A 17,363-nucleotide genomic window follows, 5' to 3' on the forward strand; every position below is an offset into this window, starting at 1 on the left:
CCTGGATGTTTAAATGCAACCACACTGGCTGTGTGGATACATGCAAAAAATAAGCTACCACATGTTAGTAGCATTTGTCTTATTTCAAACACCAGGAAAATCCTTTACCGTTCTGAATTTATTCTCGGATTACAAAAATGGATTCCTGTTTGGTGTTAAAACCGTTAAAAGAACCCCTCCTTTATGGAACCAAAGAGGCAGAACTGTTTACATTTAGTAAGTGGAGCAACAAACTCTGGTACCAACAAACAAACTGTCAAACAAGCGCACACTGCCCCACTTACTGGACCTTTCCTCAACTATGTTTTGGTGATTTGTGGTTATCAGGGATGAGTGTGAAGAACCAGTATTTTTTGGTACCGGTACTTGATTGGTTGGGATCGAAAGTACCGATAAGCTCACGGACAATCGGCGCTCCTATTGGTGTTTAACGTTAACATTCCGTCTTATTTAATGTGGCGTATGGAATAGTTTTATTCTAACCTAGCGATGGCAGAGCCGCCGGCATCAAGCAATGACGTTTCATTGATGTGGTCTCATGCTGGACAAAGTCTAGTAGGTCTGTATGGTGGACACTGTTAGGGTTAGGGTTAGGTTACACTGTATAGCACTTCTAATTTATGTTCCATTTTAATCCATAGACAGCATCAGTGAAGCAGCAGCCACAGCTTCCTCTGCAGTGGGTAACTTAGCAGAAGTCAGACCCCCAAGTTAAACTCATTCTCCATCGCTAACCAAGGGAAAACGAGTCCCGTTGGTTTAAGCATGCTATGCAATGCTATGGATTATGAGTTGCCATGACAGCCAGAAAACTATTTTTGTATTGCTTATGATTGTTACCATTACCACATTACCGTTAATGTTAACTGTTGTGACTGTAGGAAGATGATCACAGCTCTTAACCCCTAGTTACAACCCCCCTTCCAGAGGCACATTATCAGACACCATGCCTAGTTATTATGAAGGGTATTCCTCACTACTGAAGACATAAAGACAGAGCAGCAAAGCACTCTGATGAGACAATTTAAAGCTAAACTTAAATTCTAAATGGCTTTTAATTTGTAAACGTTTGTTTGATTTGCTTTGGATTTTTGCAACAGATGTGTTTTACAAATGTACAAACTGCTGCTTCCAGTTTTTCTGGTTTTGTTTGGAAAAAGAAAAAAAAACAAAATTAGGCCATTCATGATTCCCAAAGGTCATCACTGCATCTTTGCAGCTAAATGTAAAACATGTATTGCACTTAAATTAAAAAGCCTGTGTAGCACCACTATCAACAAACGCTCCCCTTAATCTCTTGGACAGACCGTGATCATCAAAACAACCCGGCTTCATGTTTTATGCTCTTTATGAATTTTTGAGCGTCTCCTCAATCTAATTAATTGAATCAGGAATCAATCGTGACACAATCATAAGATTCCCATAGACTCCCGTCCCCGTCACACAGCACATGAAACCACCTCGCTTACCGTCTTCTGTTTCCTGCCACACGATGCCCTCCAGATTGACGCTGGTTCCAGGCTCGCAGGGTCCCAAGCATTCAGGTTCGGTAGCCAGGGCCACATCAGATGTGTTCACCGCCACTGAGCGTGTGCGCACCATTATCTGCTCACACGGCGAGGAGATCTCACTGTTGCCTACTGTGGACAGGAGGTGGAGAGGGGGAGGGGCTGGCGTGGAGACAGGAGATTCCATCTGTGGAGAAAGACATGAAAGGGAAACACATGAGACACTTCAGAAACACTGTACAAACTCATACAGAGCAGATGTAAAGACGCAGCTGAGAGATCGCCACAATAAAGGGACGTAAACAAAGTGCTGAGCACATTGAAATCATCCTGGTGTATCAGTGGCCCTTGAAAGCCATTTCTAATCAGTAAAGTAGTGATGCAGCACTTAATGTTGTAATAAAACTGTGTCTTTCCTCAACCTTAGAGGTGATTAGCAGGAAGAAACCGCAGGGAGGGACATGTGAACGGCCTTTGTGGAAGGACAGAATTAGTTATGCAGGATTGGTCAAACAATCCCTCCCCCAGCTTTCCTCCGGAGCAAGATCCGTGACACCAAATCATCTCACAGGCTGATCGCTCATTAATTCCCTCAATTAAAGAGCTAGTTGTGGTATGGGAGCGGGCTGCTGAGGGTCAGTAATTGATTCCACCTGTTCTGATACACTGTGACAGCAATGAAGAGACAGCCGGCCTGCATGGAAAAGGAAAAAGAGCAGGAAGGGAGGGAGAGGAGGAGGAGAGATGGAGGTAGCAAAGTGTGTAGGCGGAAAAGAGACCCAGAGAAGAAGACTGATGGTGATTTAAGGGCCACAGTGACACCAGGCTTAGTGCTCTTCATTCAATGCAGTCGACATTAAAGCGCTCCAAATCATTAGCGCTGAACTACAGGAGGAATGCCGTGCAGCAGCCAGCAGCACACATCCATTAATTGGGCATAAAGCACTCAGCGCTCAGGAATATGCCGCCAATGCTGGATCCAATTAGCCTTAGAAGACTAAACAACAATTGACACGTTGGATTATAAGCCTGTACACCCTGTTAAAATGTTTACTAATCTACTTACTGCTGCAAACTAAACTACAACTATCGATTGCGTTGTATACCTAAGTTACATCTCAGCTTTGAGCCCTTTAGGGACGGGGATGTTGGCCTGTCGACTGGTTGGTAGGTCCCTCACCTGTACTATGACTCTTACATACAAAAGATATTTATACAGTAAACATGTTTACGAGAGGAGTGCAAAGGCCTACATTGGTATTTCCATTTTGTGATGTCACTTCTTGGAGTGTTTTCTGACGGTTTATATCCCTAAAATCTGTAACACTTAATGGTTGTGTAAGTTAAGCTCTTGTTATTATAGTTTCTACTGACTTTAACATAAACATTAAAAGGATTATTGAAACCACAATCACTCACGACTAGATTGCAGCTGCCTCCTGCTGCCCAGGCGCTTTTACACCACAGTGTTCCTAACAGCATTATTAGAGAACATGTGACGGATGAAAGCTCAAGCTAATACAGTTTTTATTTTAGAAACTGTAACCTTCTGCAGCCATTTTGCAGCCGCCTGCATGTTGACACTCCGTTTTTACTGCATGTAATGCAACATAAAAATCAACAAACATAACTTGGTGATGCAAAAGATGCATCTCTTAGTCAAGTCAAGCTGCGCTGGGTTTACAGCTTTATTTACAGCCAAATAACAAATGCTAGCATGCTATCATGTTACACTAAGACAAACATTACAGGCATAGGCTGTGTTCAAAATCACATACTATATCAGCAGTATTTACTGATTTGGCCAAAATGTAGTATGCAGTATGCAAACAAAAGCATCATTTACAGTATGCAGAAAATACCCAGGTGTCGCATTGAAATGATGGATGGCAGCAGCATTCGAGCAGAAGGGGGCGCTATAGCTAAAGACGCGTGGTTTACTTCTGGCAGGCTGTTGTTTACTTCTGCTTTCCAAAACCTCAAACTGGCGCCTTGTGTAGCATACTGCAAAATACATTTGAACTGCTTCATACTACCACCGATCACAGTATACAGTATGCAATTTAGTAGTATATAAATGTATATTGAAGTAGCATATAAATATAGTATATGTAGTATGCAATTTTGACACAGACATACAAGCATCTTCTATCAGCATCTTGGCATTGTTGTCATGCTAGCGTTAGCACTGCGCTAAAGTGCAATTTTGCGGAGCCATTAGCATGACACTGTAAACACTCGCGAGTGAGTGTTTTTCTTTTTCTGCTTTTGTCTTTTTAATCCATCCAGTGTTTTGTGGTTTGCTGGAGTAATCGCACTTTGCACAAACATACTATGCACATGTTTTTGTTACAGTAATAATAACCTACTTAAAGAACAAACTGTGGAAGATTCACTTTTTATTTTACTATTGTGTCTGTATTAAACATGTACTTGTACCAGCACATCTGATTCCATCTTGTTCTGATTCTACTTTAGTCGGAGTGAACACTTTTGATGGATTTTAATTCATTTGATTATTTGAGATGAATAAAAAATGCTGCAATTGATCAGGATATATTAAACAAATTATGGGAAAGCAATACTTCCATGAATGATGTTGTGTGAGAAATCTGGATCCATAATGAACTGAGTGCTCGGAAAACCAAACATTAGCCCTGATGAAATTTAATATTAGCTCAAGACTTGTCATCACAGACGCTTCATATTTCTCGGTTTACAGAAATGAGCGTGGATAGCCCATTTCTGTCCCACTGCTCAGAGGAAGAGCAAATTAATGTGTGCAGAGAGCGGCTGAGAGTCGGGCCTAACGACATCGTAATCACTGTGTGTCAGTCACTGATGCATGACGTGACCAAGCTGCAGGCCGGCTGAGTGAATGAGACAGGACAGGTAATCACCCGAGCTGTCACCACACACTGTTCCTGGGCCTTATGGAGACACGGAGAGCCGCAGACAAGACCACACAACCAGCCCTCCATCAGAGTGACAGGAGAAGGGGAAAGGTGCAAACAGGTTCATCCAGAGCCTCCTTTTAAATCGACTGAAGCCCTCAAACTGGAAACTGATTGTGTGGACATTTAGTGGATATTTGTGACCAACGTCAGGTGACAGAATAATGAATGGAAATAAGCTCTTATCTTATCTTATCAATAAACCCAGACCAGAGACCCAGGTGTAAGTGCATCCTTTATCCACAATAATTCCAAGTAGCAGAACTGCTGTTCTTTCTGCCATCAAACACATTTGACCAGCTCTTCAGCCATATTGCTAGCTTACCTCACAGTTGCCACAAAACCAACACAACTTAATCTGAGGGTAGGGGATGGCTGCTTTGGGTTTTATCCAACTGGTAAATGGAGTGACCGTATGGCACATGTATTCAGGGCTCCATCTGATAGGTCGATCTTAGCTTGCTGAGCGTGAATGCGAGGTGTCTACAGAACATGTTTTTGTATTATTGTGTTTAAGGCAGCCTTTTGCAAAGCGCAGGCGGCTGTGGCTCAGTCGGAAGGTTGGCAGTTCGATCCCCAGCTCCCTCAGTCTGCAACATCGAAGTCCTTAGGCAAGACACTGAACCCCAAATTGCTCCCGATGGCAAAGCCAACGGTGTGTGTCTGTGATGACTGATTGACAGTTGGGCACTTTACGTAGCAGCCTCTGCCATCAGCGTATGAATGGGTGAATGTGACATGTAGTGAATAAGCTCTCTGAGTGGTCGCAAGACTAGAAAAGTGCTATATAAGTGCAATCCATTTACTATTCATATAGCACTGATGGTGATAATGTGATGCATTTTGCAGCCCTACTTTGCGTGTAAAACGTCCATTACTTTTTCCAACAATCCTTCTTGACATCATCTAATGCCTTGTCCAACCAAAACCATAGCCAATGATATTCAGCTTACACAGACGAAACCAGCAAATATTCAAATTGAGGAAGCCGTAACCAAAGAAATGAAAACATTAATCACTCATCAAAATCAACCAAATACATTTTCCTGATGATTCAATATTCAAATGATTTGTTGAAGGTCGAGCCTTGAAACTCATAAAACACTATGGAGCATGTGTGACAAGCAGGCTGTGAGTATTAAACCCCAATTTAAATCAACAAGAGGACAAAAAGACGTGGCTGTGAAACGTCAAGGGGGAGTGAAGTTCAAGGATTCACCTGGTTTCTAAGTACAGACGTCTGTTCGTTTTAAAAACACTGGGAGCTTCTTGTTCCTAGAACACCTCCACATTATATCCCTGAGGTTATTCTAAGAGTCAGATCCTCATGATGAATTTCACAACCCTTTCTAAAAAATGTTAAGAGCGATTATAACCATGCGTCGATGAGCTTTGACTTTATTATTTCCACTTTACCCTGTTACCAAGCAAGCTAGAAAGACAGTTTAGTTTTAATGGTTGTAAATAAATACAACGGGAGAGTTTAATTTCACTGCACAACAATAGAACCATTCAGTACATAATGGTAGAAATAAAGAGAATAGAATCACAACAGGAATGGGACCAGTGGATAATGTGCACGAGCTTTAGTGCTCCATTTCCAACTTCTATCAATGGATGAGTGAACAAAAGGACTTTCACTGTGGGGCTGCAGAGTTTAAACCCACACAGGGAAATGCCTGAAGTCTTGTCCTGGGTTTTTAAAAAACCACTAAACTACACAACTTGTCACAAAACACAAGGCTCTACCCGACGCTCAGCCGCTGCCAAATCCCATGATTTCTTCCCTCCTTGCGAGACTCTACAAACAGATTTTGAAATCTCCCCCTCAAACCACAATGCTCGAGTGTCACGCGAGCCTTCTCTTAACTCAAACCCCATGCCAGCTCCTTTCAGAAAGCCTCACTGGAGACACTAATGTTTAACTGACAAGACTCCCATGCATGTTGGACTGGTGTTGAGCCACATCACAGCGCTGATAGAGGGAGAAACATCGCCCTTGATTTCCAGCGATCACACAATAGCCTCGCCCCGGGCAGACAGACGCACTTCTTACTGGACACATTAACTTCAGCTTTAACTTGTTTATTAGAGTTGGGATTAAGAAACCGAGCACTGAGCTTGGGCGAGGATTACGAAAGGATTACACTGCAGTGTCGCACTGAGACACCTGTCTTGGCTGTACTCAAGTGGCCGGTGTGAGGCTGGAATATGGCTGACCAAATTATACCCTGACTCAGTCGATGTAAATATACGACAGTCAGCAGTACATGTGCCCTAACTTCAACTCTGGTTGCACTGCTTCTCCTCGGCTTACTATAAAACCTGCTGAAGAGGAGACGTGGGAAGAAATGATCATGAATGTCACAATCAATGAATCGAAAGGAAACCAAAGACTGTTGTTAAAATGGGTCATTAGACATTAATGAACCCAAAGGAAACCATCAGACTGGTTGTGTTTAAGCTCTTACAAGTATTTATGAGCTTGACTCATAATAATGTGACATTGTGGTTTTAATTAAAGAGACCTAGGGCAAACAATAATTTTCATTGAATACAAATCTGCCAATATTTTCATGATTTATTCAATAATTGTTTCGTCAATGAATCAATGAATCAAACTATTACAGACTCAAGGTCCGGATGAAAGACAGGACGATATACTAAATAAGTTATAAAGCATAAAGATAGCATAAATGTTAAACATAGAAAAAATGAATCGGGATTTTATGCAGCGACGGTTGAAGGGACGGCTACTGTGCTCGAAAGAAAACTTTGCGCCCTTCCTGTTGTTGTAGCCCAGCTGTCTACTACGAGCAAAAGACTGGTTAGTACAACATCGAGTGTATGAGTGTAAGCAGGAAATTGTACATTTTTCTATCGTATTTGACACTGTCATTACGTTTATTTTCAAGTCTACCTTTAGTAGTTTTATTAGTATATTTGTTTGTTAAAGATACCCGCTAACTTCTGTTTTAACGTTATCCGTTGCCAACAGCAGTCAGGTTTTTGCAAGAAGCAGAAGTAGCCGTTGTTACAAATCGTTGCTTAGCGACTTTAGATTTCTATCACCACGGCAACCCGTTGGAATGTTTCACCGAGGCTGTAGTCGTCCCAGCCGTCGCTGCTTAAAGTCCTTTATGACTTATAATTAGGCAACTGTACCAGTGTCTCTAGAGCTGGAAGTGGTAGCACGTAGAACCACATAAGTTTGACAAAAGCAGGATGATTTATTTCTCTGAAGCATCGAGCTGACAAATACATCACTACATAAGATTTAAAGTGTCCCAGAGCCCTAAGTAACGTTTCCAAGTTGCTTATTTTGTCCAAACAACCTGAAGACTTTTCATTAGCAGTCATTCATCGGAAAAAAGCTGCAATTCTTTATGTCGGAACTGGAAAATGTTCGACATTTATGCATGAAAAACAATGGTTTGTTTCCCCTTTCTTCCGACACTGCTGATCAAGGTCGCAGAGAATCGTGTCTGCAGCAGTAGTTCAATGCACATCACTGCTTTAGCACATTTTTTCCCGGTGTTGTACCAGAAGTGTCTCAGAGTCAGAACTGCTGTGTACACGCCTGCCTTCTTTCTTTATCTGCTCCTTTTTAAGATTGGCAGTCGGTTGCAAAGCTCTCAACGCCATACCATAAAGAGAGATACCCACCCCTCAGAGGATTCTGTGTTTAGCCTTTGATACCAAAGTGAAGACCTGCATTTAACCCTAGTGGAGACGAGGTCTTGAGTCAGGTCAGATAACACAGCGGGTCATTTGGATTGACCGCAGATGTGGTTTTATCTTCTCGGTGTCTGTATAAAACAGGATGAGAAACTGATTCTCAAAACAACTTACTCGTCATCTTAATTAGAATGAAAGAAGACAAAAAGGTGACTTTTGATTGTGTTGGAAAGGTTTACTTTTAGTCCCTCTGCGTAGCGTTTACCAGCAGCATCTATGAAGACGTTTTATATTATCACAACGCTGTTTTACTAGAAGGACATTCATCATCTGCTTATACAGCAGACTCAACCAAAAGGAGTTGACAAATACGTTCATAAATGATTATAGCTGCTCCCAACTCCATTATAGTGTGCGATAAACCCTTTATGTTTATGTGCTGCCTATAAAGGCTACATAGGGAGGCTTAATGTAAAGTGGTGCAAATTTATGGTGAATGAAAGAGAAAGAAAAAGTTGTGGTGCATCAAACTGAAGCGATTTCTCGCAACGTGATTGAAGTGATCTAAATTGGTCCCTGCTGATTGTTAATCATTGAACAGCGTAGATTTTCCAGCCTGATAAAGCAAATCAAAGACCTTTTTTAACATCAAAAGAAAGCAGTCTTGAAAAGAGAAGATGTGATTCTTCCTGACACGGGGGCCCATTATTATTAAGTAAAAACCGATCTTAGCTGAAGTGTTATTAGTTGGCGGAGTTCAGCGTTCCTGCTTCAATTATGTAATTCTTTCTGACACCGGGGGCGAACCGTGCGAACATCTTTGGTGAGTTAGTGAGGTCGGAGGCCGGTGGAGATTACACCTCTCGCTGGCTGTGGTCGGTGCCTCTTTCAGCACCACTGACACCCGGTTAGGAAACGTTAGAAAAAAGGGATCCGAGCTGCTTTCATCTGCCTGTCAATCAAACCGTGTGGGGACTTGTAACGTGGACTACCTGGACAAATCTATAGAATGAATTTAAGATTGTTTAAATTGCAATGATTCCAGCTCCAGAATCTGATAATCAGTATAAAAAACACATCATTTAGTTGTTTTATTTTAAGCAATCCCTTTTTACCCATAGGAACTAAAGTAACACTGAGATTAGCATTGAGCTGCAATTGAAAACAAACGCACAGGACTTATCTAATTTGATTACTTCAGATGTTTAAATCAGCCAAGAGGCAGAGGAAAAGAGACATAAACCGACTGGATTGCCTTTAAAGTCGTGAAATCCTATCAGATTGTTTCCAAACACTGCACACTGGCCTAATTCCTTCACTAAACCCACACTCTCGTTCTCTTTGAAGCTCAGGGTAATCACAGAGACGCAGAGAGAAAGCACAAACAGGAACACCTGACATCCATTGTAGACCACCGGCTGGGAAAAGGCTCTCCGTTTCTAGGCAACTCTGCTCAGTTTTAGCGGCTAATTGTGCTTTCAGAAAAGCATAAGCACACACAATAATACAGGAAGGAAGGTAAGCTGTGATGAAGTTGCTCACCCATGACCTGCAATCTCTCTGGAGCCTTAACGAGCGAGCCGGGATCTCACTGCAAACACTTATTGACTAACAAAGGAGCTGTTTGCCATTTGACTCTAAAACATAAGAGGGTATAAAAATTACCTTTTTTCATATATTAGACAAGAGGAGCAAGACGAGTATCGGACTCCAGTTTGAAGTGGTCGCTAGTTAGATGTGAATTTTTCCCCGTATTGGTAAGGCAACCAATATGGGGACAATTCACATTAACAGATAAGGCCACTGATAATCTCGACTTTAGGGATGGGAAGTTTTTTGGTTTACGTTTGTACTACGCTTGTAGTGCGCGTGTCATAACGCAATGTAATGCACCGTAATAACATCCCGGCTCCCATCAGCGTCATCTGACAACTATTTATCTTCTTATTAATCTCTATAAACAGACGTCTGCATGCTAACAGCTAACAATCCGTTCTAGATCTAAAATTCAACTTGAGATAAATTCCCTTGACGCTGTGTCACAAAAGCCGTTCAGCGTTTAGATTTCCCGACTTCCTCGAATGCATCAAAAATGATCGATCCGACCTCCGTTCAACAAAGAGCATTTTAAAAGTAGTTTTCTTCTCCTCTTGAGGACAGACCTGACAAAGCTTCATTTTACTCTTTACAAATCTGCATCATGATGTTGTAATTTCGGCAAAAGTAAGACCCGTTAATTTAAGTCAATCACAAGAAAAACAAAGTTTCTTTTTCTGTGAACAATGCAGCATGTGGAAAAGGAAGTCTTGACTGGAAGTCGTTTATCGCTAACCGCTGGCTACACGCCCGGCATGTTCACCGTTGTCCCCGGAGGCTACATCGTTATCAGACTATAGCCGATGGGATCCGAGATCGGGCCACTGATTGTAGATAATAGACCTTTTCTTTGTGGATGGTGCAGCTATTTTGCAAAGTTACATAGACGGCTGCTTAGTCAAAATAACTTGAAGGACTGTTGAACATACATTATATATAAAAACATTTTGGTGCGTCTGCTCATCTTTGACACTCTGCTAAATGTACTGTAGACAGTGCTGAGAGTATCGGAAACTATGAAGTCAAAGCCTGAGCTGCTGGAAAAATAATATTAAGACACCATTTCCAAATGGCCCAGGCATTGTTTTCAGTCATCTGTGTTTATAACAAAATTTTACATTACAGCACATAAGGGAAAACATACGGGCAGATATATATATATCTGACAGGCGTTTATCTGTTCCGATAACATCAGCCACGCAATTTATCAGTAAAGTCCTGCTGGTCACAGCCATGGACTGAAACTCGTGTGCAAAAAATTATCATAAAGATGACAAACAAAGCTCGATGTGCCACTAAAGTCAGTTTTTACAGTGTACAAGTTAATGTGTGGTGGAAACCAGCTAATTCGCGAGCAGACAACAACGAGGACGAGGATGGAGAGGAGAGTCACAGAGTCAATTCTGGCGTTTTGTGGAGCGATGGCAGCTCCTTGGTGGATCTGTGACGCGAATGGATTCACAGAAACAGATTTCATCCAAAATTCATGATGTCAAGGGCTTTTAAGTACATCTGTCAACACCAGCGCGGATGTGTGACAAGTGTTGATGGAGATCGATGTAAAAGTTGCATGAGTTCTGATATGACTGCTCAGACTGAGGTCGCATTGCGAGGGGAGTCAGACCCCTATCTGATGTGGGAGTATGAAAGATGGTGGCCCAAATCAGATTTCACGTGATTTGTGTCGCTCAAACCTTCATGAAAAACACTGAAAAAGATCTGATTCACAAATAAGCAGAAAAATAGATTGCAGACACATTTGCCTGCAGTCTAACCATCGACATAAATCAAAGTAGAACACACAAAAAAGAAAATCTACCTTTAAAAAACATGTATTTTTATAGCTCCAGGAAATGTCTGATTGCTGTCAGCCCACATTATGACACTTTACATCACAGCTTATTTAATGACGCAACACAACCTCCAACATCAGAAACCGAGACGTGAAAGATGAAGACATAAACATGAAAAGATGTCTGTAAAGGCTTCACGTGCGGCACACAGTAATCTCTCATCTCTTTGCAGCAGCTGTGAATTACATCTAAACTGTTAGAAAGACAAGTAATACTTTCTCATTAGCCGTAGATCTCAGTAGTAATCAAATTAAATATCGTCTTTATTGTGACATTCCCATTCAGAGCGACTATTTTACACAGGCCTTTGATTATTCTGACAGCAAAGAGTACACGAAGCTCTTTCAAAGAGAAACGTCTTCAGAGAGCCGGAGAGGCTTTACCTGCGGAGACATATGCACCCGCTGATGAAAGGACAACATACATTAGTCAGGAGGCTGCTCCTGCAGCTCCCAGCAACATGATGGGAAGGAAAAGTGATATAAAAAGACAGAAGGCACCGGGGACCGCAGGGTAGAGGACTGGGCCAAGATAAGTGGAGCTTACCAATTTGCTCACTTATGAAGCAGTGGCCTAATTTGTCGGTAAGGCAGAGTTACACAGAGGAAAATGCCTCTCCTTTCACTACCAATGTTAAACTGCACAAGTATTTGGTAAAACTGGGGGGTTTGAATGCCTGTATTCCTCAAGCTGCAGGCAAGTCACTGCATCACCACATTTCAGCAAATAAAATAGAAAGATAATTAAACCCAAGCCGGCTTTTAATACATTTTTAGTTTCTTTTAAATAATTTTTAAAAAGAGCAATTTAAAATCGTGTTTTAGCTTGAAGACTCGGAGTCTGCAGACAAGCTAGCAGCGCTGCAAAGCAGGACTTAAGCACAGCTACGTCATTTGCATCATTGTACATGTTAGCATGTCACCATTTGCTTAAAGCACTAAACATAAAGTACAGCTAACATGGGTGGGAGAGTCATTGTTTTAGCAGGTATTTGCTCATAAACCAAATATCAGGACGAATTAAGATTGCAACCTCATTCATCCCAAGACTGACATTAATTTTGCACCAAATTCATGGCAATTCAATCAATAGTTGTTCCGACAGTTTACTCAAAATCCTAAGTGTCAACCTCACGGTTGCACGACATGAAGGTATTACTTAAGACATTGGGACTTATCCTCTGTGGACCATGAATGACCTTCTAATCCAACAGGATGAAAGACATCCCTTAAGAGAAACCCAGCACACGTCTTCTATAGAAAGGTAAATAACTGCTAGATTGGATTTAAGTCTTCAGTGTTTCCTCTAACTGTAATTCTATGAAGTCAAAAGCTCATAAAACTCACCAAATTATTGAACACTTTCTCTAATGAAGCATGATCCCAACTGAATACGTACAGGTAAGTTACCTCCTCAGTGTAGTGAGCGTTAAACTACACCTTTCCTTTTTACATGATAGCCCCACGCCCTCTAAACAAATGACGACTGGAGAGATTACCTACGTTTCTTACCAAGAAATGTTGACTTCATTGGACCTTCTTAGCTCAGAGATCTGGCAGGTGAGCGAGTTGGTTGACTGGCTTACACACAGCAGGTGGTTTGGTACACTTTTCTCTCGTCTGGGTTCAGCCTGACCTTGTCAACCTAATTCCTTCCTTTCCTCTCGCTGGCTCTGCCGGCTCCCCTGAGCCTCCGCCTGCTATTGTTTGTTCGGTGACAGGGTGGGGGTTGGGTTCGAAGTGCACTGGGGTTGGTTGTTGGGTATCATGAGGACTAAAAGCTCTCCATGTAGAAGCAGGGCAACCTGAACGTCTCTTTATGTTAACTGCTGTTATAAACATGCTGAATGCTAACATGAAAGTGGATCTGCTAAGCTTGTTCATTTTTCAGCCCATCCAGTCGAGGGTGAGGGTTAGGGCTCAAATGTTGCTCATGGTGGAATCATGTTGGGTCTCTCTCTAAATAACAAAAAAATCTGACCTGTTCTTTTTGTTAAATGTCTGAATAACTTTGGTTATGCGCTGTACAAATAACAAAACTATCCTTATGCATTTAAGTTGTTACATGTTCTTACACATAATAATGATTTTCTTTGGATGAAACTCCTTCAAAAGTGATTTTTAATCTCAATGAGACATTTTTAAAAAGAAAATTAAGCATTACTAGAACATCTGTCTGCCATAATAATAATCATAATAAGTGGAACTATATTTATCTAGCACCGTTAAAAGTTAAAAAAGTGCTTCGATTGAAAACCAATAATAAAATTGGAAAGCCAAAAAGTAAAGCCAAACAAAAAATGACAAAATTATTAACAAATTAAAAACAAAGAGAAGCAAAGGAAGCTGAAGTTAATTGTAATCCACAGTGAATACTGGCGGGAGTGCGACTAATCATTATCTTCTTTCTCAATTATTCTGCCACTTGTCTGAAAATGTCAGACACTGGTATGTGATGTCTGTTATTTCCACAGCCCTGTGAACACTTCTAAAACTCTAAAATATGTAGTTCACTTTCAGGCAAAGAAAAGCATCAAATTCTTACATTTGAGAAGCAGGAAACGGGTTATTTTTGGGTTTAACTGACTTAAATGATTGTTTAACCATTAAATATGTTGATTGAGTCGATTATTAGACTAATCGTTGATGTGATTTCACTGTTGGTGGGTCGTGAATGTATTGCGCCCCCTGTGGACAAAGCCGTACCTCTTATCCCTTTGCTGATTTTGTCCTGTTCATGCTTAAGTGGTGGTTTTTAACAATACATCTCATCCTGCTTTCTTTAACAGTCATACGTATCACTCACTTGAAATTTTTGCCCTGCAAAATGTAAACAAAGGCAGCGTGCAGGTAATCGCTTCGTCTGACATTGACCCCCCCACCAGCAGCTTCAGGCATTAAGAATAACTATCAAGATATAATCAATCTTGTTGCTGATTGTCTAGTTTGCTTTTGTAGGTCATATAGAGTCATCAGAATTAATTTCAGTCTGTTTCATAACTCCTTCACATGAGCTTTAAATCAACTGCGGTGCTCCATTAAATACTTTATATGACACATGACATATTCAACTTAATCCTGGATAGTGTCGATGCTGTTTCCGCCATGTTCTGTTAGTGATTCTTTCACCTTCCTCCCATCTCTCATCCTCCCACCCCGACCACAGGCCACCTGACTACAACACTATCTATTAAAACAATAAGCCATATCCTTGCCAAGGTCACCCACTTGCATGGGGCAGGGAGATACAGAGAGAGAGAGGGCGTGTACTGGGAACAGGAATCCAGATAAACTGAGCTGAGCCTGCGTGGATTTCTCTCCCTGCAGCCTCTCTCCATCGTCATAAATCTTATCTCACAGCAAAGGGAAGCCTGACAACAAACTGAGAGGCTGTCATCAACAGCTCAGCCACCTAGATTCCCACCCAAATACCAATGATTCACTGTGTGACGGCTTACAAGTCTGAGGCTTGGACCCAAGGCTTTGAGATCAGGCTGGGGAGAAGTTGAGCTGCCTGTGTGTCGCGCTGAATGTTTACAGCTCACCATAATGCTGACAGCTGGGACCCAAACTCCAGCTTCAGGTACCTGGATTCAAAAGCTGAAGTGCTCAGTCGAGGAAATAATGCTAGAAATCCTATCCACAAACCTTATCGGCCGAGCAACAAAAGACACTTTAGTAGAGCCACATATTACACAAGGAAAACAAGTTGTTATTGAGGCTGTGAGATTTCCCCAGAGCCCCTAACCTCAAACTATTCTTAGATGTTCTCCGTTACTCTGTTTCCCTTGTTGACGCTCTTCTGTGGGTGGTGCCTTCTCCAAACATTAGAGAGACAATCCTAAGCAGCACATCGACAAACACTTTTTTTTTTTAAAAAGGAAAATACATCTGAATTAGGCCAATTTACTTTCTAACCATTTGTGCTGCGTGGACAGGCACAAACAAGCAGAAAACAATGATTATTACACTAAGCACAAAGAGACTTGTCACCTTCAGTATGGGCGCCAGATGGAAGAAAACGACCACATCAATATTACAGTGATTGATGATACATTAACGGGATTGTTCCCTCGTTTCAAGCTTATGTCCATCCATCCGAGCTAGATATAGAGAATGGATAACACCTGCAGTTTCCCAATGTTCTCTGGTCTCTGGAGCTCAGGTTGGCGCAGCAGCAAAGTCCGTGTTTCTTGCAGCATCAGCAACATTTTAACGTCATATTTGGAAAGACAAACTACATGCGATTCCAGCTTGGATTTCTTCACTTGCAACCTACCTATGAAACGTCACAACCTACAGTATAAATGACATCCCAAAGCATTAGCATAAAGGATGTTATGGACAACCATACATTAAATGGTTCTGGTTGACTGGTTGAGGTTTAGGCTGCAGCCGCTTGCAGCCAATGCATCCTGGTACATGTAGGCACTGCTGGCATAGCCCGCTGTGCAGGATAAATCAACTTTCTGGGTCAATAAAGCCAACACGGTGGAGTTTATAACATTAGTTGTCTACTACCATCAACACTGATTGGACGTCAACTTTAAACGTGGTGAAGTTTATGTGTTGGGCCATGTAGTATATGGCAAATAGGGGTGGGAATTGCAGGGTAACTCATGATATAATATGACGCGTGATATGTGGCCCAGGATAACGATTATATCACGATACAGCGATTCTGAGATAATTAATATTGCAAGATATCACGATATCTGATTAACTGAAGAATACAAAACGCCCAGTTCCATAGATTTTGACACAAATTGAGATGAACAACGATGCGCTGACTCAAATTGGCGGGGAGATCTGTTAAGAGCGCTGAATTTTAAATTATAATAATTGGATCACACCAGTCGGGACAGGGATATACTGCGATATTGATATTTTGTCTTAACTTTAAATAAACACCAATAACAAACAGTGGCTGACATGGACAAATGGGATGCAACGGCACTTAAGATTTCTATTTAGATTAATGGCCTGAAGTATTTTCAGCATGTTGGCTGTCTGCAGCCAGTGTTTCATTGGCGGCATGTCTCAGTTGTTTGCTTCTGAATGTTTGCCCTCGTCATCCACAGTAATACAACGCTATATATCCCCACATTACAGTCAGAAGACGACTGTGAGGAATTCTTGATGCGCTTCCAAGATCTGTTCTCGTCACCTTAGATGAAATGCAGAAGATGTTTCAGCTGTTAATATTTAAAACGCAGAGGATGAAGGTGCGGAGGTTAAGGCCACAGATGTAGGAGTGGAAATATGTCCGTACACGAGGAGGAGAGCGCTGCGCTCTGTTCTGCAGACAGTTCTTGATTTGCACTCACCGCGCTGTCCCTCATGCTGCTTCTTTAACCAGGACTTGCTACTCTGATTGACCTCTGCTGCTGGCTGCCTCACAGAGCTCCTATTGAACCATGTCCATCTTAATGGACGGTGATGTGCACTATTACCGAGTGCCAGTAGCTTTTGCACTGCACCCTCAGAGCCCCTATAGACTTTTACACCTTAATACACCTCTGGGCGATGAACGCTGGAGCCCGCTCCGTATGACATTTCAACACTCTGGCTGGTGAGAGGGAAAAATACTTGACAAGGCAGGTCAGCAGAAGAGTGAGGCAGGGTAAGTTACACGGCAACTTATTTTCTGATCCACGCAGCACGTCTTTGAGTTGTTTTGATAATTATAGTCTTGAACTGACTTGAATATAATCCAGGGAGTTATCTGAGAAGCCGTTTCTGGAGTGAAAAACATGCCCAAACAGCCCGGCCTGG

At 41.8% G+C, this 17,363-nt stretch overlaps 1 protein-coding gene across 1 annotated transcript in view; it reads right to left on the reverse strand.

The window, feature by feature from the left end:
* Nucleotides 1-17,363, reverse strand: part of znf609b (zinc finger protein 609b) — an 84,633-nt gene that overhangs the window by 25,216 nt on the left and 42,054 nt on the right. The window contains exon 3 of the mRNA XM_069656010.1: nucleotides 1,470-1,695. Coding sequence (XP_069512111.1) covers nucleotides 1,470-1,695 — 226 coding nt within the window. The remainder of the gene's footprint in view (nucleotides 1-1,469; nucleotides 1,696-17,363) is intronic.

The sequence above is a fragment of the Semicossyphus pulcher genome, unplaced genomic scaffold (genome assembly GCF_022749685.1).
Source record: "Semicossyphus pulcher isolate SPU_LCO1_2020_fin unplaced genomic scaffold, fSemPul1.0.p SCAF_1, whole genome shotgun sequence".
Classification (NCBI taxonomy): domain Eukaryota; kingdom Metazoa; phylum Chordata; class Actinopteri; order Labriformes; family Labridae; genus Semicossyphus; species Semicossyphus pulcher.